The 22,597-nt window shown below is 39.9% G+C and overlaps 2 protein-coding genes and 2 long non-coding RNA genes across 12 annotated transcripts in view; 1 reads left to right on the forward strand and 3 right to left on the reverse strand.

The window, feature by feature from the left end:
- Window positions 1-94: 94 nt before the first annotated feature.
- atf5a (activating transcription factor 5a) lies at window positions 95-5,183 on the reverse strand. The gene is made up of 5 exons (XM_005472060.4): window positions 5,054-5,183; window positions 4,836-4,957; window positions 3,655-3,903; window positions 2,129-3,317; window positions 95-2,042 (listed from the first exon to the last, which is right to left on the reverse strand). The coding sequence occupies exons 3-5, from the start codon at window positions 3,794-3,796 to the stop codon at window positions 1,856-1,858; spliced, it is 1,518 nt and encodes a 505-aa protein (XP_005472117.1). The 5' UTR covers window positions 3,797-3,903; window positions 4,836-4,957; window positions 5,054-5,183; the 3' UTR covers window positions 95-1,855.
- Window positions 5,108-22,597, forward strand: part of LOC109203878 (uncharacterized) — a 45,494-nt gene continuing 28,004 nt past the window's right edge. Inside the window, exon 1 of the long non-coding RNA XR_002063544.2 lies at window positions 5,108-5,234. This is a non-coding gene — a long non-coding RNA (uncharacterized LOC109203878). The remainder of the gene's footprint in view (window positions 5,235-22,597) is intronic.
- On the reverse strand, window positions 8,587-10,802 carry LOC109203879 (uncharacterized). Its single transcript, XR_002063545.2, has 3 exons — window positions 10,486-10,802; window positions 9,581-9,690; window positions 8,587-9,465 (listed from the first exon to the last, which is right to left on the reverse strand). It is a non-coding gene; the product is annotated as an uncharacterized LOC109203879 (long non-coding RNA).
- phldb1a (pleckstrin homology-like domain, family B, member 1a) overlaps window positions 13,498-22,597 on the reverse strand; it is a 28,988-nt gene continuing 19,888 nt past the window's right edge. For all 9 annotated transcript variants that reach the window (XM_013272306.3, XM_019363820.2, XM_019363819.2 and 6 more), the window contains 6 exons: window positions 22,205-22,349; window positions 21,813-21,903; window positions 20,011-20,157; window positions 18,651-18,870; window positions 15,075-15,160; window positions 13,498-14,465 (listed from right to left, as the gene is read on the reverse strand). In XM_013272306.3, coding sequence (XP_013127760.1) covers window positions 14,325-14,465; window positions 15,075-15,160; window positions 18,651-18,870; window positions 20,011-20,157; window positions 21,813-21,903; window positions 22,205-22,349 — 830 coding nt within the window. In that variant the 3' untranslated portion in view covers window positions 13,498-14,324. The remainder of the gene's footprint in view (window positions 14,466-15,074; window positions 15,161-18,650; window positions 18,871-20,010; window positions 20,158-21,812; window positions 21,904-22,204; window positions 22,350-22,597) is intronic.

Raw genomic sequence — 22,597 nt, forward strand, 5'->3', positions numbered from 1 at the left:
TTCACGCTCAGGCCGCAGATTGTACTTCGGATAACTCAGATAAAAAATAAAAATAAATCCCAGTAAAAGCACCAAAAACAAAAAGCACAGCGGGCCAAGTTGATGATACACTTTATTTTTTTTAAAGCAAAAAGATTGACATCAGACGAAGTTAATTTGTATCTATGATTAAATTACCTTAAAAACACAACGCGCTAAATGTGCTGTTAGTACACACTTTTGGTTTAACCATCGGAATTGATAGTACACCGCTGGGGGCTAAAAAAAAAAAAAAAGCACCAAATAAACCCCATAAATAATTACGATAATTTCGCTGTTATATTTAAGATTGTCTTGAAATAAATATGCATAGAAAAAAAACTATCCTTGGTATAAGCATGGAGCAAATGACAGTAACAATGATTATTTGCTTATATGAACAAAAAAGAATTGAGAACTCTTACACCAAAGCTAAAGCTGCAAAAGCTTTAAGAAACAACAAAATTAGGATTTTTTTCCCAGTTAATTTTATAGAAAGAAAAGGTAAACACACTCCACTCCCTGAACATACAAAAGTTGTTACAAATTAGTGCAGATCAGCCAGAGGCCTATAAAACTTATTGCTTTAACAAGCAGTTTAGAGAGAGAATTGTTTCTGAAACCCTAAATTTTCTATTCCAGAGAGACAGAGAGTACATTTATGCAAAGGCATGCAGAGGAAGGCTGCTAGAATGATACTAGTTACAATATTTGTACACATTGGGGGGAAAAAACAGTTTTACATGAGGAAAACCTGCAAGCTTCAAGTCTGTAATCTCCTCCCATGATTATCTACTGATGTTTGTAGAACTGGTGGATTAACGTGTGTCCTGAGCTGCAAAACAGATTGTACATTTTGCAAAATGCGAGGGAAGAATATCTTACTGCCACCACATGATAAAATGTTACACATTTAAAAATAATATGAAAAAAAATGTTTTGGTCACAGAATGCATAACGCAGACATTATTTGAAGCCATTGCTAAAAGAAAGATAGCAAAGGTTATATTTGTTACATTTAAAGGGATGAAAATTAAACAAATGTAAATACAGAAGACAAAGTAATGTTTCCAACAAAGCTGGCTAAAATACTCTAAACATACGAATAAAATAATTCTGTTATTGACTGAAATAAACTGGAAGCAAATCAAAGGTTTTACAGAAAAACAAACAAAAAAAATACACAATAAAGTTTCACAACTCTTGTACGTTAGCCGCTCTTTCTGCAATTGTAAAAGTCAAAGGACATTCAAGGTCAGTTCTAATAATTTTAGTATTAATGCCAATTACAGTTTTTGCTGTTGCATACACGCAGTTGATTTGAAGTATGTGTCCACACTGAAATGTCAACACCCAACAACGCATTTCACCACTAACTAGTGATAAGGGTGATTCAGCGACTGAGCATGAAAATAATTTTTTTTTTTAAAGAAAAAAATACCCAAACAAACATGAGTTTTCTATTGCTGACATCAATTTTAACGTAAGGCTATTACAAATATAAAACCTGCATAATGAGTTACATTACTTCTGAAATTACCTTATTTCAATAGTAGATTCACGAAGTGCGAGAGCTATTGAAAATGATTGTCATTTTAAAGCATTGCTATGCCACAGTGCCGGCTCAAGTGATTTGAGTACGAAAGCGATGGAAGCATTGGATAGTGCTGATTTAAAATGTAAAAAATATTTCATATTAGCAAAGCATGCTTTTAACCCCTCGCTACAGAAAAAAAAAGAAAAATTTAACATTTGATTCAGGACAAACTTAAAGACAGAAAGAGCTCATGATTCTCCCTGTTACGCTCTCTCTAAGTGTACTCGCAGAAGCTTGGTGTTACGCTGTTGTGTCCTGCTTAAGCCTTTGGCTACGGGCCTTGTAAACTTCAATCAGCAGGTCTTTAACGTACTGGATTTCACGTTCTACGGACTCTGCTTTGTCCCGGAGCTCCCGGTTCCTCCCTTCAAGGCAGTGCAGTTGTTCCTCCAAAGAATCGAGCTCCGCCCTTTTTCGCTGGCGATACCTGCATCGACCAAAAACGAAGACTCTGTGAAAATGTAAACTCGTGAAATTTTGATAACATTGACATTTCATCGAGAAGAATCTCACCTGTGAGCGGCAGTTTTGTTCTGATCTCTCTTCTTTTGTTTGCGCTCCCCGCCTTCGCCTGGAATGATGTCCACTTCGTATTTCATTGCACAGTGGTCTTCCTTCAGCCGACATGCTTGTCTGTGCCCCGAAGAGTCCAAGTTCAAACTATCCCTAGCCATTAAAAGACACTCTGGGCCCTGATCCTCAAGGAAATTACAGTGTAGATCATGCTGAGCTATCTGTAGACTCTCTGATTTCACCTGCTCGTTGATGTTGCCCAAGAAGCTATGATAGGCCTCAGACTGTGCTGTCGTTGGAAGATAACAACCTTCGCTGCTCTCAGCTTTCCAAGAAACGCTGGCTTTTGTCACCTCCACACTAGTTTTGATACTGTTCAGCACATCACCATTACCAGCACCTCCGCTGACTTCCCTCATGCTATACATCAACAGATCCTCTTTCTTATGGGGGACCTCCAATGATCCACCAAAGCCAAACCCACCACCAACAATCTTCCCACCGCCTATCATGTCTTGAGTGAAACAGCAATTTTTCTCTTCTTTTGGTATAACGGCACATCGTCTGAGCTCAACCGCACTACCCAAGCAGTAGCTTTTCCCTACCACCTGGTCGTCCTCTACACAGCCATAATTACCTGTAAGGTTCACAGCTGAGTTACCTGAGTTACTTCCTTTGGAACTCAACAAACTGCTGTCATAGCCTTCGCTGAACCTCGCACCATCAGGAACTCTTTTCCTACCACACCCACTGGGTCGACTGCAACTATATGGGGCGTGTCTTGGAATTTTGGAGCGCCCAATGGGCCCGCCACAGATGCTGAGCAGGTCCAGTTCTCCGGTTGCCAAGGTAACAAGAAGTGGGCTGGATTCCGATTGGTTGGATGTAGCGTATGATGCGTATGGCAGCTGAGTGAATGGCGGAGGACCCGCAGGCAGTGGACCCCTGTCGCATTTTCCCAGCCTTGGCCCTTTCTCGGGCAGTGGCTCAGACAGGAAGTAGTCCTCTAGTTGGGCGAGTTCCTCTTGCAGCAGAGAGGTCATGACCTCCAAGTCAGAGGGCACCTGGATATCATTCTGAAGGGGTGAAGGGGGAAGGGAGGCATTAGTAGAGGAGGGAGGGGAAGGAGGGTTTGGGAGGTACGAGGAGAAATCCACTTCTTCCGTCATCCAGTCAGTGTGACCATCACCTATTGAGGAGGGGGAAAAAACTGCATCGGTTACAAGCTGTTTGTCGCAGGGAAATAATGCTGCTAAAAAAATAAAATAAAAAAATAACGTTCATGCAAAAAAAAAAAAAAAAATCCATCCGTGCACGTAGTAGTTTCCCAAAATAACAATCAGATTTATAATAATAATAATAAAGGCAAATCAGATTAATTTTTTTTTGCCAATAAAGTTGCAGCGTTTTAATATAACAGACGTAGCTAGTTTATTACTTACTGCTCAAGAAGGACGAATGTGCTGCAGTGCCGAGCCCACCTGAAATGGGGAAAAATATAAAAAAGCGTACACGCTGCAACTCACCAATTAAGTGCTGACTCTCCTCTGACACCTCCCCCCTGCACCCCTGTGATTGGCTGTGGTTAGCCTGTGGGTGAGAGAGAGCGAGGGGGTCTGCCGGGCAGACACGAAGAGTCTTCCAAACAGGCGCTGATGTTGCCATCATTTTGTCTGTTGGTGCTTTGATTCAGTCCAAGTCCAAGCATATGCTGAGAGCAAGCAGGGTCTGAGAGATGGGCCACAGTGAGCAGGTCTGGGTGAGCATAATGAAACCTAGAGGGTAAGCAGAAAGAAAAAAAGGGGGATCAGATATGTCTGAGAAAGATACGGCGTACTCAGTCGACTAATGGGGATCATCAGATGGGAGTCTGTCTGTGCTGCCCTCTACAAGTTTCTCTGCATGGTTTTAATAAGAGGCAACAACGAAGAAATCCCTTTCAGGTCCTCACTTAACTCATTTTCACACAAATACACTTTTTCATCTTTTAAACAAAAAGGTTTTACATTAAATACCAAATACTGAAAAGCAGAAAAGTACATTATTCCCAAAACCAAGCCTCAGACGTGACACAGTGGGTGATAGAAAAGTGGGAGCAGTGTCCTGTGGGCTTTAATCTGGCTCAAAGCAAAATTAACCTGACGTCCTCAAAACACGTGGGACCCAGTGACGCTGTCAAGGGCCCAACTGTTGACAAGAAGCACCACAAGAGCTACCTCTCCTCTCTGTAAGTGAGCTGCCCTGCTGGTCAAAGAGGATTAATGCTGATGAGCTGCTTTCAATCGCATGTTCCTTTTAAAATTAATTACCACTTCTTCTTTTTTTTTAATCACTTAAACAGATTGGACTCGATTACAGCAATGAGAGCTAAATTAAACATTGAAAGATTAAACGCTGGAAGTGACAGACGTGATGTATCTCCAGTTAGTGCACAGACTGAAGGCAATACATTTAGAGTAGAGGAAAAATCAATTAAAATCAAACTAAATCTGACCACAAAGCAACCATAATCAGTCAAACTCCAGGAGTGATCGTAGTTTAAAAAAGAAAGAAAGAAAGAAAGAAACATAAAAAATTTGAATTTGTCAAAAAGGTTAATTTAAAGCGAAGAAGCCAAACAAGATGTAGCCACTTTACACCAAAATGATAACAACAACAACAACAACAGCAGCACCAACAAAACAGCTGTAGAGAGACTTTCACTTACTCCATTCTTGCAGAAAAAATTGTAGAGCACTTGGGGGTGCGTTGCTAAAGCAAAGCACGACGACTTTTCGGGTCCAACAACTTAGCAAAGGATTAAAGAGCCATATTTCAGCTCGGAATATCCTGGACAAGGCAAACAGAGAGAGGTGCTGCTTTGTTGTGGTCGACCTGTAAACTGAGGAGCAGCTTAATTGTGACAAAGCATCACTTCATTCACACCTAGCAACCGACTGCGTCACCGGGGTAAACCAGGCTCCTCCGAGCGTGCAGATCCCTCCGCCCCTCCCTCCGCGGCTCACCGAAGGACGTCCCACACTCTCGCTGCCCACACTTTTAAAAAAGTATTGAGCTACTTTTTTTGTTGTTTCTGTAAAAGTAACACAGCTGCTCATTCCACTCGGTGAGTAACAGTAGTATTTATTAGTAATAAAAAAATTAAATACTAAATGCAAACTGTGCAATTCAAGACACAAGTAACAACTGGTTTCCATTTGTATAACCATTAAAATAGGAATCTGAAAAGTAGCCTTTTAGCTAGACATTGTGCCAGTTTTTAAGCTCTAAAGTGTATAACCTCGTCTTTAAATTAAATAACGTACAGAGAGGATTTAGTTTGCGCGAACGCGACCTTTCGAGAAAACTACAGTTCAGACACTGTATTTTACAATAAGGCGTGCCGCTGTTTTGTTTAAAGCGCTGTATGGCTCATAACACACTTTGTTGTTTAGAAGAAGTCTGTTGCATCTCCGTTGCATCAGTGGTCCACGAACAGTGCGATTGGCTGCACGGGCTCAGACTGTCGTTCTGTGATTGGCTCAAAACGGCTACTTCTGAAATATGATTGGTCGGTGGTAGGCAAGGCAAAGCACCACCGTGTTGTCATCTTTTTTTCTCTCTCCCTCTGTCTGCAGTGCAGACTGTGCACATGTTTCATGTCAACAAACCGGGCGTGGAGGTCGGTGCTGCAGTTTTGAAAGCAGAGAACAGCGTTGACACTTTGTGATACAGTTTAAACAAACTCAGATACTGATGCCGATACAGCATTCAGCTTGTAATGATTGAATCTGGCCGATTATGTCGCGAAAACTAATGAACATGCAGCATATATCATTTATTACATAATTTAAATAAGAAATTACTTAGAATTACATAATTGCTAATCACCATTGTTGCTACATGTAATGTCTTTATTTTAATTTAGCTTTCAACTACTCTATTGTGATTATGTCTCATTTCACTTTTATTTTGTTGACTTGTTCATACAACCTGTCTACCCATAGCTTCCCAGGTGCAAAATTACACTAAGTCAGTGAATAATGGAAGATAAATTATTCATCCCTTGTGCCTGGCTGTCAGCCTAATACACTTTGCGAATCCTTATTTTTGTGACTAATTTGGTGAGACACAGCTGGTGGAACTAAATGAAGTTACTGGTAATGACTGTCAATGACATTTATGTGAGGAATAAAGCTTTGTTTTCCTCCTTTCAGCAAATCCCGAAGCTGAGCGAGTGTGCTGTTCTCCTGTTGCTATAGTAATAGCGGACACTGCCCCCTATTTTAGACTTGTTGTCTGGTTGCTGTTGCCATGGGATTTGCATCTCTCTCTTTCTCCCTTTCTCTCTCTCTCTCTCTCTCTCTCTCTCTCCCTACTGTTTTCCTTTTACCTCACCTTTGTTTTGGCACTCCTAACTGCCCAGCCATTCTCCATCCTATTTGCTGAGTTGCATTTCTTTTACTCTATCATATTGCCAAAACCAACTGGTTTCTTTCCAGCTTTGCTGAATTAATAAATTGATTAGGCACTAGGATTTAGCCTCTAATAGATTTGTCCACAGAGAAGCATGTCTGTGCATTGAGTGAACATCTGAAAGTCCGATCGATCGCACAGAATCACATTATCCAGGATGGCTCCAGGGGAAGTTGTTTTCACACCAAGTGAAACATGTTCTTTGAAAAAGACCAGATGAAATTGAACTTGAGTGAAATGTCCCAAGTCTAATATACGCTGTCCGTCTGTGTCGATCTGATGCCTTTAAAAGGATGGCCCTGTTACAGCGGCGCTATTCAGCAAAACGCCCACCATGTGGTTGTTACCATAGGAGTGGAGCTCTGAGAGATTTGTAGAAAGGCAGCCTGATGCAATCGAGATAAATGTGGTCGTAATGGAGACCAGATTGAGATACTAGTAGCTGGTGAAGTTGGCAGGTCTCCCGGGGAAATCGCTGACTGCTCTCTCTGTCTGTATTAATTGGTCCACTGAGGGATTCCTGTTTGCGCATCATGAGAGAAATTTAAGGTGCTCCTCATGACAGCATGGCTGGATTTCCCTGCAATCTCCACTATTAAGTACAGTTTCCTCTGTCACTATTTAGGAAGACATGTAAAATGTGTTATTTGCGCAGCAAAACACCTTCATGTCTCCCCCTCCTTCCTCTGGAAAATCTTAACAAGCTCAGTATCCATTTGCAAAAACAGAATAGATAAACTTTCCAACTTGTTAAAACAACACATGAAAACGAGCCAAAGTAAACAACTCTGGATCAAACTAGACTTCAGATACTCTTGAAATATTTATTGTCGGTTTTTCTATAGTGGGAGTTGGAAGTCCATCACTCGATACCCAAATTCATTGTCTGAATATTGTGGATGAGCAGAGAAGTCAGAAAAGTCAATGCTGCATGCCAAGTGCATGTATGGCACGTTAGTAAGGGTTACACCATCATTTCATCATCATCTCTCTCAGAATTTATTGTCCTCAACTTTTGCCCCTCTTTGAACATACGAAGAAAACATGGAATTCAGTTACGACTTGTGAATGGAAGCCTCTCAGAGGGGATTTGTGGACGTTTCTGTGTGTGTTCAGCCTGCTGATCACTTGAATTTGTTTTTCGGTTTGCCGTGAAAACATGTAATCAAGTCTCAGGAAAGTGACAAGCATAATATCATTTTTCATTCACGGATGTTTAAAGCAACTTCATTTGCATTCAGCTGTGACAGATAGGAGCCAGTCAGTCATAGGGTTCTGTTTATTCGCTATTCCTCAAGGACTTCGTGGTATATTAGAGGTGTTTGATGTAAAGGACTACAGCATCTGCTTTGTCTTCCTGTGGGATCTCGCAGCTTTTAGTAGATCACTCATACCTAACTCCAACTTCTGAAAGCATGTTGAATGAAGCCGTGCGTGGCGTACAGTGTAAGGTCTGTAAAAGAAAACAGAGCTACAATAACAGCAGGACAACAAAGAAAGTAAACGAATTGTTGCATATCACAGCTTTTTATTCATACTTATTGTCCGTGCGTCACTTGTGTTTTCCAGAATTTCAGCTCTTTAAGCAAATGGGTCCCAAGTGGTTCCTCTGTGTCATTTACAGCACTCAGGCTGTGTGATGCTGCGCTGCAGAAACATTTAAAACCCCTGAGGCTCAGCGTCTGTCACCTATGAGTTTTACACAGCCGATAACCATCCAGGCCATATGCTTCGTGCTCATGACAAAACTTAAACTGTTTTGCTCATCAGAGCTTAAGTTAACTCATGCTGAACTTTGAATTCTAATAGTTAACTTGGTGTGGCATGTTAAAATTAGTGTACGATGTTATCTTCCATTGTTTGACTGTACATTTCAGTCATAAGGTCTCTGCTTTCTGTAAAGTGACTTTATTTAACAGAAAATTTGCAAGCAAACAGTCCTTTACTGTGATGTGGACCATAAGACAAAGTGTTAAGTTAGAGCAACATAAAGACAAAAGAAATGCATACACTCACTGACCACTTTATTAGATGCACTTTGCTAGCACTGGGTTGGAACCCCCATTTTTTAAAATTCTTTGTGGCATAGATTCAACAAGGTGCTGCAAACATATTGACATGAAAGCATCACACAGTTTAGCAGTTTTAAGGCTGCACAACCATGATGTTATTCTTCACGTCCCAAAGGCGATCTACTGAACTGAGATCTGGTGGCTGTGAAGGCCATTTGCGCACAGTGAACTAATTTTCATGTCCAAGAAACCAGTTTGAGATTTTTCATGGTGTGTTTTCCCATTCGAAGCATCCATCAGAAGATGGGTATGCTGTGGTCCCAAAAGGATGGCCATGGTCAGCAGCAATACTCTAGTAAGCTGTCAAGTTTAAATCAGGCTTACTTGGTACTAAGTTGTCCAAAGTGTGCCAAGAAACCGTTTACCTCATTACACCACTAGAGGCAGCCTAAACTGTTGAAACAGGACATAATGGATACATGCTATCACATTGTTTACACCAAATTATGACCCTACCCTCTAAATGTGGCAGCAGAAATTACGACTCCTCAGATCAGGCAGCACATTTCCAATCTGCTGTTGTCTGATTTTGTCAAACCAGTGCAAATTGTAGCTTCAGTTTTCTGACTGACACCTGGTGCGGTCTTCTGCTGCTGTAGCCCCTTTGCTTCAAGGTTTGGCATGTTCATTCAGAGATATTCTTCTGCATATCTCAGTTGTAACAAGTGGTTATTTGAGTTACTCTTGTCTTTCTAATAGCTCGAAGCAGTCAGATTATGCTCCTCTGCCTTCTTGCTTCAACAAGCCATTTTTACCCAGAGAACTGAGGCTCACTGGATGTTTTCTCTTTTTCAGATGATTCTCTAGACTCTAGAGATGGTTAGAGAGATGGTGGAAAATTCCAGTAAATCAGCAGTTTCTGAAATGCTCACACCAGCCCATCAGGCATCAATAATCATGCCACGTTCAAAGTCACCTAAATCACCTTTTTCCCTCATTGTGATGGTCAGCTGGAACTTCAGCAGGTCGTCTTGGCCATGGTGACATGCCTGGCTGGTTAAATATGCGGGTTAACATTTAGTTGAGCAAATGAACCTTTAAAGAAAAACAAGTGACCAGTGAGTTTAATTCTGCATCTAAAAATCGGAGCAGCAGCATATTTAATTTATGTCGTGTTCCCGGTATGTGCTGATATTTTCCTGTTGATGAAGAGTGATGTAATAGCTTGACTTTCTAAAAAGAATTTTTTTCATACCTGCAACAGCACTAAAGAGCCTGTTTTAAGGTAGTGAAAATACTACTAGAGGTGCAGAACATTTCAAATTAAATTGAATTATTCTTGAAACACCGGTACATTGTATCCAACTTAAACCTGTCAACTGACCCTAATACAGGAAGTCATGTTAGACAACGCACAGTTTTACTTATTCAGTTTTTCTTACTCTCTGCTTAATGGTCATTTTCGTCAGTAATATTTCTAAATATTGTTAAAAGTGGTTAAGATGCTGACATTTGTTTGTATAATTTAACCCTAACTGTCACAACATGACCAGTTTTTATGGTTTCTTCATTCTGTTTTTACAGTTTCTTCAGTTTTTTCTAATTTTTTTCTGCTTTTCTTCATACAATTCTTTCACGTCATTATATTTCTCTTCCTTCTTTTTTTTACCTCATGCATGTCTTTATTCCTTTATTGTACTTTGTCACATGTGGCTTGTAACTCCATTTCTTGAAGTGCACGCTTTTTATGTGTTTCCATCATCACTTCTCTTTATGCATTTCACCATTTCTCAGAACCTACACTGTATATCTGTCCATATTTTCTCCAGGTGTTCCTTCTCCTCCTCTGTTTCAGTGTTTTTGTCTTTTGCTTTGTTATAAAATACTCACAGTTCTGTATTTTTCCTCTCAGAGTCTTGGAGAATACTCTGCATTTCTCTCTGTGTTTCTTCCTGTTGTTCCCTCTCTTTCTTTTTTCTGCTTCAGTGTTACTTTGTAGTGCTTCATCAAACATTACTTGCAACCCTTCTTCTTTTTTTCCCCATGTCTTGGAGCTCACACTGCGGTACTCGGTGTATTTCCTCCTGTTGTTCCTTCTCTTTGTGCATTTCTGTATTCTTTGCAGTGCATTTTTTCAAGCTCCCTCTCTCACCCGCTCCCTTTTTACTGTCTGAGTGTGTCGATTCACTTTTCCCTTTGAGCTTGGCTGGCACACCTGCTTTCAATCAGGAGTTACCTGTGTGTAAAGACCCAGCTCTTCATCAACTCATCACCAGCTTGTTACAGCATTCAGTCCAATAGCTAGTCTAGCTCTAGGAAGTCTTCCTTGTTGACTATTTTCTCCATCTGCTTTGGATACCCTCTGGTATTCTCGTCTGCATTCCCTTGTTCAAGGGAATAAACAGTCTCTGTGAAAAGAAAACCTGTCTGCAAGAAAACTCACTTGTGGATACGCGCCTACCTGCCCACTCAAACCTCTTATGTAATAAAACTAGTGAGGCTGGTACCTCTCTCAATGCCTGCTTATGGGTCCAAAAACTTTACCAGTTATGACAGTTATGATAAACTTAACCAAAATCTATGTGTCCGTTATGGTGGGAGAAGTATAATGTGTCTGTTAAATAGAGAAATTCTGATTGAAAGTTGTGGCCACTGTTTTAAAGGAGGGAATGTGGATGGGACTAGATGACCTTCACCAAATATTTCCTTTAGGGCCTCTGTGGTGTCTCCCAAGTGTAGACACACGACTCATCAGACTAGGCAAGTTTGGGTTTTTTTAAACTTCTGTTGTCCAATTTTGATGAGCCTGTGTGAACTACAGCTTCACTTTCCAGTTCTTACACATAGCGTGGTCTTCTGCTGCTAAAACCCATCTGCCTAATGAGTGGTTATTTAAGATACCGTTGCCTTCCTTTCAGATTGAAGCAACCTGGCTGTTTTCCTCTGACATCACCTTTCTTCCTCATTCTGATGCTCACTTTAAACTTAAAGCTCTCATGACCATGTCTAAAAGTTTTAATGGATTTAGATGCTGCCGTGTGATTGGTTCATCAGATATGTGGGTTAGCAAGCAATTGAAAAGGGTTATCTATGGGTGAATATACAGTTTCTTTTATATCTCGGATTATCAAAAAATCAATGCACATGTAAAGTGTGATTTTATTTAGTTATCAGAATACAAAGAATTATTACTCCACAGTGGGGGTGCCATTGTGGTGTGTCTCTGTTTTTGTTGTTCTCATTAGGTCAACATTGGCGCTTTTCCCCTCTGGATATATTTTACACATTGTGTTGTGCGTGCTGTGAAGTCTGGAGAGAGAAAAAAACAACAACAGTGTAATCGAATGCTTTGTATCTATTGTGTAGCCTGTTTTTGAGTTAATGACTGTCGGTTTACAACCCCTTCAAAGAAAGCGAAGATGATTTGTTCAAAGCAGTAAACACTGTGAGTGCAACTTTCGCCAGTGTATCAGATGCATTTAGTGAAGGATGCTTTCATGTGTGATGTCTGAGCCTGCGTGTGTGCAGAGGGGGGAGCGTGTTCGGGGTTGGGCAGGAGATTTTTCGCTTTAATCTCCTAAATTAATATGAACTCACATGTGGATATGAAAACTTATAAATTACAAATGCCTGCGCTGAAGTGTTGTGAAGGATGTGAGAGTGGAGATCATTGACAGGAGATGCTAAAAAACCTTTCCCCTGAGCTGACAGATGTTTTCATTTCGTCAGATATTTTCGGTTGTCTTGAGACGAGGCTAATATCTCCTATTAATATTGACAAAATCGTGTAAGACCTTTGCTAATTCACAGCGTCGACGCTCTCATTTGTGTGATAAAGGCCTTGGGAAAAAGACCAGTGTGAGCGGGAGAGTGTGGGGAGATCACCCCCTGGTTCATTAATATTTCACCAACAATAAGGCTGGGTGTCACTCTTGCTCGTCACCACGGTAATGAGCGAGCGCTGCCCTCTTAAAGATCTGTTTATTATTCAGCTGGGCACAGCAGAGACTTAGAAGTACTGAATGGCACGATGTGTGAAAATCTCTCCCAAGGTCAGCCAAATGCAAATGATGTGAATGATATTAGTGAAGCGGCAGCGGTTATTAGTAGGAATCATTGGCTGCATTAAACTGAGGGTGCTCATTTCAGTCAACATCGCTGCACACAACATGTTTTTCCCTTCAGACCAAGAAATTAAGAATTAACATTTCAAGTGCTGAATCGAATCAGTACCTGTCAGCAGCAAGGTGTGTTTCCCTGATTACCTGCACATCTGCTGAATATCCCCCTGGTCCCTGGAGTCAGTTAATCATACTGCCCTGTCACAGGTTAATAGTAATCTGCACTTGCACCTTTACTGAGAAGATTTGAACACGAGAAGATCCGCTGCGTGGATGTGAGGAATTTTTACTCTTAAGCGCCCACTTTGTGGGAACTTCATGCACATGGTTTTATAGTACGTGATTTGAAATTTCTTAATATTGAATCATGCATGTAAAGTCGCATGTAATTCCCCTTCATGTTTTTTTTTCTTTTTTTCATTTTCATGTCTCCCACCTAGTGCAAAGTGAGCCATATAATTAATTACGCTGCCCCAGAAATACAAACACAAAAAATATGGCTTCAGTGTTTCTTTTGTACTTGATCAGAGTTAACGAGCCAATTTAACTCATTAAACCACCTGATTGTTCTCATGTAAATAGACCCGTTGTAACGTTTTAAAAATGATCACCTTTGTGAATGTAAGCAACAAGTTGGGGCGTGCAGGTTTTATTCATAGAAAGCTGGTAATTAACTTGTGTGCAAGACACGCTAATTAAGGAAGAAGTGCTAACTGAATGCATCCAGTTTAGGCAATTTGTCAACAGCGTAGTGCTTTATGAGGCAAAAAGCAACAAAAGATACATCATATAGTTTTGTTTATTACACGTAGTTTTACAATCCTGTTATATAATTTATGATTCTTATTAAAATCATATTATTACAATTTTACTTGACATAGGGTATTTATGTAAAATACAGACATATTAAAGCTGTGTTATTAGCCTAAATGAGAAGCTCCTGGAACAGTACATAAAGTATTAACACTTGTGTAACAAAAAACAAAAAAATCTGGCACAGCATTACAAGTATTTGGCACCAAATAATATGCGTCTCAATAATATATTTCAGAGTAGCTGCTTGTAAGTTGTTTTTACTGTATAGTTGTTGTTTTTTAATACTGAGAGGCTATTTTGTAATGTGAGAAAAGTTAACAAAGGGAAAAAGTACAAATGTATCAAAAAGGTTAGAGTGATAAAACTGCATGCATAGATCGGCTTCAAAGGTGTAAACAGGTTGAGCTTATATAAAGTAAGAATAAAGTATCGTATTGTAAATATTAACAGTACATTTGGTACTCGAATGTGATTGATGTTGCTGAGAAGTCCCTCGTGAATCTACTGGCAGGCTACTCAAAGTATTTTTTTTTCTTTTACTCACACAGCTAGGTGAAAGATAAATACAACTCTCATAATCACTGAAATCCACCCTTGTCATGAGTGAGCCCTCATCTGCTCAAAGGCATCTGGCCCAAGGTTATTCATCCCTTTTAAAGTCCATCCGTTACACGCTGTCAAGCTGTTTGATTCCAGTCCCGGCTGCGGCAGGGAGCAGCTCAGGTTGGCTCGCAGGTGTCTGGGTGCTCGCTCGGTTTCCGACATCAACCAGATCGCTCACCCAGTGGTCCCTCAGCTCATGAACTGCGTATAGCCCTCTGCACCCGTTACTATGACATCCATCCAGATCCTCATGGCCTCGGGGGATGGGGCCACCATATAGTAAAGCCGATCGTGAGTTTTCACGCAGAAGGTCAAAGATGGAGTGGGGCTCTGTGAAATCAAAGACGGAGGGGGATTTTATCGAGCAAAAAGTGAAAGCTGCACCTGTTGCTTTTTCCAGACGTTTTTCAGAACAACAAAAAATATAAAAGTGAGTTATAACAGTTAAACCAAACTCTGGCTGTAGTCTGTTTCAAACAAAAAGTAAACTAAAAGAAAAATAACCTGAGCATGTTGAACCTTTTGTGGGAGAAGTTGAAACTATGACAAAATAACAAAAATATTCCAGTCTTATCTGAACCTTTGGATTGCCCTGAAATTTTCAAAAGGCAGATATTTGTCACAGTTTAATTCTGCTCACAAAAAAATCAAAGCTATACAGAAATGTTGCTTTATACTAAAATTGCAGTCTCTTTTTTAAGGCAGTATTGCTTGTTAAAATAATGTAACATAATGTAAAGTAATGTATCTAATTTAAAATCTTTACTTAAAAATGATGGCTACGATTTTAAAAAACACGCCGTATTTTGGAATTTAGCGCATCACACACAAATCCACCCAGTCCTTTCATGAATTTATACTTGATTATCATGCATGCAAAATATTATAGAGTAGTCAATGAAATTCTGAATTGTAAGTAATGGACAAAGGAGTGTTTACCTTAGTGGCGCTGCGTAGGTGATCGTAATAAACCTCTTCAATCGCCTGAAAGTAAATGAGCCCTTTCAGCTTGGTCTCATGCTTGTCTGAGAGAGAGAAAAGGAAAATAAATATATTAAAAGACATTACATTACATCTTGTACTGATGCAAGACCTCTGCCAGCCCAAGCGCCTTACGGCAGAATCAGCCAAGGATACATCGGTGATAATATGAATGGACTGATTGTGTTTATTCTCACCTGAAGACGAGGGCAGACATTCGGTGACAAAATACATTTCACATTTTAATATGTGGCCTATTTTTCATGTTTTAGCCATTCAATCCTAATATAGGAAAGACGAAATATAAATAAAATAAATAACTGCGGTGAGTACACTGTGAGTCCCAGCAGAAACGCGGATGGCTGAAGGATCAGGGAGCGTAAAAGCTAAATGATATAGCAACTCATTCAAGCTAAGACTGAGCTGTAAAAAAACAAACAAACAAAAAAAACAACACTAGTGCGACTTTAAGACTGTCTTCACTCTAAAACTCAGAAATTAATCTGTTGGTAATTTATATTTAAGTTTAACATAGTTTCTGAAACTGAGAGTTTGTAGCTATTGCTGATTTTATAAAATTACATAAAACCATAATACACTATAAATACAAAAGTATGGAAAATTCACAGTGTAGATGTACATGTTGATTCCTTAGGTTTTATGTGCATGATTCTCCTTTTTGTTATTATGAAGTTTTTGTTACATTTTTCCATCTTTCTTTTTAACAATCACTTGACTTAATAGAACTTAATTCAAAGGCTCAAAGCGATTTATTAGTAAAAGCCAGATATTTTTTAAAGTGTGGGGTTTGTTTGTTGCATTGGATCACCGCACACAGAAATTATGCCCTTTTTTCTCTTATCTTAGTCCTATAGCTTAAATCTAGATGGAGAAAGCAGGCAAAAATGAGGAAAAAGGTGTTTAATTTTTTTTCCCAGCAACACATAATCCATGAATAGGTATGAGCAGCGCCGTATCAGAGTAAAAGTTAATTAAAAGTGGGAGTCTATTTCAAGCTATGCCTGAAGTCTTTACCATCCTATTAATTTGACTTGTTTTCTTCAGTTGTACTTTCTGGATTGTCTCTGTGTTTTTCTTTTTTTTTCGCTCCTGGCGAGGTTAAGAATTTTTATAAATCTTAAAAGAAAAGTCTCTTTTGAATACTACATTTGATCCTTCTGTTCAACATTTCCCTTGAAGCAGGTCAGACCTTCTGTCCAGTCCTTTGGATTTGTGTTCTGTACCCACAGGATGGCTTTAAGCGTTTTAAAATCACTAAGTGAAACCTGCATATGAAGCTCATCAGACACAGTCGGCACGTTGATGGGTTTTTCTAGTTTGAGGCTAAACTATTCGCCGTTGAGTGTGAAGGAGTTCTTCAAATAAAATCTGCTAAAAGAGTTTCTGGATTCCAGTCTTGTTCAAATAAACAGTGGTCTATTTCATTCAGTCTCTTTCATGCAAACTGGAGTGCCCAACTGAGAACCAAACATCCACCAACAATTAAAAGCGGTCTTTTGAAACGCGTCCGGCACTCCTTCTTGCTTTTTCCTTTTCCATAAAGTCAAATCTGCTTAGTAATGAGATAAATGTTTTTGAAATGTGAGTTTCGTTTTATTAGTCACGAACAAGCCAGGAGCTAGCCTCCTCCCCAAGAAAAACACATCCAGAGAAAGTATTGCATCTTATTTCATCACCGTCATCACCATCATCTTCGTCAGGAGTGAGGGGGTGAAAAGGCTAGGCAAGTGAGTGGGGAGAGCGAGAGGAGCAAAGAGAACGGGGGTAATGAAAACACACTCGGGTTCTATTTTGAACTTGATTGTAAAATAATGGCTCAAAAACGCTTGTGAATTATTCAGAAAACTAACTGTTCTCAATTCGAATTCAGAGGGCAGTCTGATAGACGCCAATTACAAACTGGCTTCAGTTTTAACGCACAGGAACGAGGCAAAGAACTCCACCTAGGAGCGGCTTTAATTAGCATTCGCTTGCAGGTGAATCAACACAGAAGTGTTTGGGACACTTTTACACTCATGTGTGCTTCTCAGAGGAGCCTCTGCACTGCTGTGGGGTGAATTGGATCAATCAGGTCAGGGTCTGGTGTACAGTAAGGAACCTTTCTACCAAATAAGGAACAGAGGGGTAGTTTGATCACTTAATGCTGAAAGTTTTTTCCGTGAATGAGGCTAGAGGCTAACTTGACACAATGTGATCCTTCTGCAGACATAAAGTCATCCTGTTAGTCCTTCATACTGTGAAGTTTTGTTGGTGATGAAAGCACTGAGTAGTGTTTAACAGGGCTCAGAGGGAGCAAGAAGAAAGGGTGGATGAAAGTTTTTCACTTTAGTTGCTCTTGAAGTGCTATATGAAGATACTGAAGTGGACTTTGAAAGACAAAGTGCAATTTGATTGGACAGATCCTACAAGCAGGCTGTGTCTGCAATTTTAAAAGAAGCTGAAAAACTGGAGTCAACTGGAGTTTTTTAAAAAACAAAGTGATGAATAATGGTGCTGTGATACACTCAGGAGTGACTCCATGCCGTTTTCAAACCTCTAAAACATCTTTTAAAACATCCTGCCAGTTGCAAAAAGAAGCTTAAAAAACTCATGAATAAACATGTTAATTGTAACACCGCATATCAGTGAGAACTACCTCACGTGTCTCTGTTCCTGTTTTCCATTTATATGGACAGCAAGACAACTGGAAGACATAGTGAGTGAACAAAAAATCTACCATCGCATGACCAGAAATCATCTTTAAGGGGAGGAATTTAATCAGAAAGTATAAAGCTTAAGAGGGCACGCAGTGACTGGACTGTATCATTGTACCATTATGATGCCAGTATAGCCATTATATTTTTTTTATGGTTTCATTAGTTTGATGCCATACTGAAAGCTGTGTTTTCTATCTCTGTAAGTCAGTTTTTTATGTGATGCAATGTCTTGGTGTGTTGTCTTTTGTGAGCAGCAGGTGTAACCAGTCGCTTTTTATTTCTGCTCTAACGAAGAGCTTGTAAGTTTTAAAACAGTCTTTAACTATACCTCCCCTTTGTGCACTTTTTTCAGTGTTTTCTTTTCTCTGAGCAGTTTCTTATCTTTAAAAGTACCTTGAGGGCGCCTGCGTTCACTGCGTGTGTGAAACTGAGCGAGCGCACTTGAAGAAAAGCTTCATTATAAATTGGATAGCTGAATTCACGCTTAATAGGGCACTAGATCACAGGGCAGATGAGCTTCAGAAGTCCATTTTGCCAACTCTGAGCTGGAAATACCGGTGTACTTTAATACTAGAATATACTGCAACACAAAGAGATATTAGTTTTCAAACATTTCTGTGATTTTTAAAATCATATCTAGAGAGTGATGATGGTTTCGTCTGACTCTTTATCTTGAATACATGTGCTCCGTTCGCAGACCTCTCTTGCAAACGACTTAAATAACCGAGGCTCGGCTTTCTCGTGATGTTATTCAATAATTAAATAAAATAAAATTAACCATTGTTTGAGGGAAAACCTCTCCTCGTTCAGTCCTCACCCACGTAATAACAGAAGTTCCTCTTGAGACGGTCAAAAACGAACCAGCGTTTCTTCCAAGATTTGATTTTGCCGCCCATCTTCACCAAGTGGCCCTTGCACATTTTCTCAGTGAGGATGACAAAGGGGCAGGTGTCTATGTTGTGGCCGCATGACTCCACATGGGCACGCAGGTCAAACTCCTCCTTGCGGTTCGGCAGGTAGCGCGTCATTGGACGGGCCTGTAAAGAAAACCCAGACACTGCGTCAGTGCTGCTTGGTAAAATTCTGGAAATAATCAGCATAATTGCTTTCTGTGACCCAAGACTTCATGAGATAACTGGAAGATTTTCTTTTAAAGCTGTGAGGAAACAAGATCCTGCTTAATTTGCTTACTAATCAAATATTAAGAGTGAGGCTATGCTACATTTTTGTTGTTCCTGAATTCAGATCAAACTAAACAACATTGTGAATTAAACCTGCAGCTTATGTGATTTTTATAACCACAATCCGAAAACAATACATTGATACTAACTACTGTTATCATTAAAGGTCTTTTGCAAGCGAACTTGTTTAATTCCAAGTGAAGGTTTGTGTGTGTAAATTTGTGATATTGGGTTTTATAAATAAATCAAACTTAAATGTGTTCAGACACATAGTTGGCTCTGTGCACATCCAGAAGACTCAAGGCAACATTAGCATTCATTTGGCACCATGATCGTCCGCCTGGCAAATCCACTACTTACTTCTTTTTTAGCCGTCTACCAACTGCTAAAAGAAATATCTGGCTGCTAAATCGCCCACTGGATGGATACTACCATTGTCTGTCAGTAACATTTAGCCCTGAGGAAGTAGTGTACAGTATCAGAGCTTTTGTTTTAGCTGAAACAGCTGTTTCATGCATGTAAATATGCTGCTGATAAGCAGGCCGGGTGATAACTGTTTGTAGTTTGGCTTTTAATCTGTTTTTCTTTTAAAAATAGTCATTACAGGAGCTCTAATTGTGACGCTAGATCAAAGCCTGCGGCTCACAACAGGCTGATCTTGATGTGTTTCTTATCAAGTCTGCTGTGACGGACGCTGATAAACACTGATAATCAGCCGGGATTAAAGCTTGAATTATGTGTATATCTTTCTCACACCACCTCCAATAATAACTTTCCCTCTGTTCTTCCTCTCTCTCTCTCTCCACCCTCCCCTCCATTGTTTCCCCCGTCTCTCCCTTCCTTGACAATCTTTGATCTTCATATATACCCAGCCTCTCTTTAGTGTCTCGTCTCTCATCCTCTCCCCCAAGTCTCCTAACCCCTCCTCTCCTCCCCTCTCGTCTCCTCTCCTCTCTCTTCTTCCCGCCGCCCGTCTCCTCCTTCTGTTCCACTGACCTGGGAGAACTGCTTCTCTCTCATCTTCACCTCCTCCTCCACCAGCCTCTGCCTGTGGGCCGTCTCGTCCTGAAGCCTCCTCTCGGCCTCCTCTCGCCTCCTCCGCTCCTCCTCTAACATCTGCCGCCGAGCCTGCACCTCCCTCTCCTGGGAGCGTCGGGGCAGGAGAAAGAGACGCAGATGGAGAGAAGACAAGAAAAAATAATGGGGAAAAGGGAGACGGGGAGAATATGTTAATGGTAGGCAAATATTGCAATACAAAGAAAATGACTGTCAGAAGATGCTCGTGAGAATTCAAGTCCCAATCCAGGGTTTTGTAAAATATATCCCTTAAGTCTGTGTATGGAAAAGTAAGCTTTGCTGATGTAAAATGATCCTTTGCAGCTTTCAGAAACTTACATATGGGTGTACTTTGTTTCCACATGAGGAAATAATACAAAGGTAAACACAATAATTACAACTTCATTTCACCACATCTGAAGTTCACCGATGACTTTGATCACTTTGTACAGGCAGGTTTTTATCTGCTGAGCGAGAGCCACACGAGAGGTTTTGCAATAACTCAAAGTTGGGATGTGTTGACTCTCAGTGGAACTGGAATATTTGGCGATTGCAGTCATTTATTTATTTTACAAAATCTGTGAGCCGGTGATATCATAAGAACTGTACTTTTTTTTTTTTAAACAATTTTAATTTAGTGCAAGATGCGCTTCTTATTTTGATACAATGTGTCAGAGCTGACTGTGTAATTATTTTGTATCAACGTCGTTTTGATTATTCAGGATTATATTGTGATATTCAGAATATTGGTATGGCTTTAATGACTGATCACAAAGGCTGCGGTTTACTATCCACCTCCTCCAGCCTGCAGCTGGTAGGAAGTAACTCTGGAGAAAAATTTCTCCTGACATATTGTGTTTGTGTGTAATAGGCAAAAGGAACATGGCTTGTAGTGTAAACAGGACTAGAAAAATCTCCATATAAATGTAGTTATTTTAATTTTATCCATACAGCACTAGACTGACTCCAGCTATAACCAGAAATTATTATGTTTCCCTGGCTGTAAAGTCATGTTTCAATAGTTGTTCCAAACACTAATTACTATTACTTTCATACTGCAGATAGATTATATGCTCATAGCTAAAAATAGCATAAATACACTTCACTTGTACAGTGTTTATTATGCCAGAGAGGAGGTGATTGCTTCAGGTCTGTCAGCTGAAAGAATGGCTGTAAATACTGATACTGTTGTCATTAATTTCATCAGCTGCCAATTATTTTCTTATCAATTAATCATTTTGTTTACGCAGTAATTGAACATAATAACAATTTTTTTAAACTGATGTAATTTCCAGCAGCTACGAAGACAGACACAGACACTGAGTTTTTTTTTCTGTTTTTGAGCAACAGTGTAAGCAAGATTATTGGAGCTATAAAGACAACTAAACTAAAAAAAAAAAAAACTCGATGTATGGGAAAACTAACAATCTTGTTTAATTAAAAGAAAAATGAACTAGACCGTTAGACAGTAAAAACAATACAACTGAATTGAAAAAAAAATATCTGGAAACAAAAAATAAATAAACAATCTAAAAATGTAAAAACTATAATAACTCCCTCATATCTGATTTAAAGATTTTTAGTTTTAAAAATGGCAAAAAGAGCTGATTATTTAAACCATATTACCTACGATTAATGGATGTGACTGTTTGTTCCAGCTTTTGAAAATAAGAGGATTCTTATGTTCAGCCATGTTAAAAATGGAGCCTTTTTTATATCAGAACTAAAAGTTGGGAACTCACTCTGTTCTCAATCAGTCTGGCTTTCTCCTGCTGCGCTTCCTTCAGCATCCTTTCCATCTCTTCTATCCTCTGGGCCTCTAAGCCACAGGCACTACAAGACACAGAATAAAGGAGCATTTGATGACAAAAAACAAAAAGTAAACAGACACGCGCGGAAACAAACACTGGAAACAGCAGGAGAGCGAGACACAGTCATTAACATCAGTAAACTTAACTTCACAAAATAACTGGAAACTAGAGGTGGCTGGTATAGCAACAGTCAGTGTACCTAGGAGACACGTGAGCAGGCGTGTAAGAAAACATGTTGTCACGGGAACAAAGCAGCAGTGACCCTTCTCCTGAGAGACAGGGCAGACTTGAGTGTTCCCATGGAAACAGAGCCAGCCTCTCACCTTTCTGGGGTACAGGCGGAGTTGCCGGTGGAGACGCTGGTCTCCATGCTGTCTGAGCTTTCCAGACTCAGGGTGTCATACGCCTGGTTGCCACTGGGTGGCAGCTGGTGATGCAAGATGGAGTGATGGACTGTGGGAGATGTATCTGTGCAGGCAGAGAGGACACAGAGTAAAGTGTGACAGACTTACACCACCCTCTACTGCTGGTGACAGGTCATTGCTACTTTTAGATTAAAATCGCATCCAGACAGCAAGTACACAGAAAAACACAGCCCCACCATAAACTGTAGTCAAAGATGGACATAGCCACTGTGACGTCATCTACTGGTTTCTGAAGAGCTGTTCTTAAGCAATGTAAGCGTTATGGCCTTCATCAGTTTTCTCTAATTGTTT

The sequence above is a fragment of the Oreochromis niloticus genome, linkage group LG10 (assembly GCF_001858045.2).
Source record: "Oreochromis niloticus isolate F11D_XX linkage group LG10, O_niloticus_UMD_NMBU, whole genome shotgun sequence".
NCBI classification, from domain to species: domain Eukaryota; kingdom Metazoa; phylum Chordata; class Actinopteri; order Cichliformes; family Cichlidae; genus Oreochromis; species Oreochromis niloticus.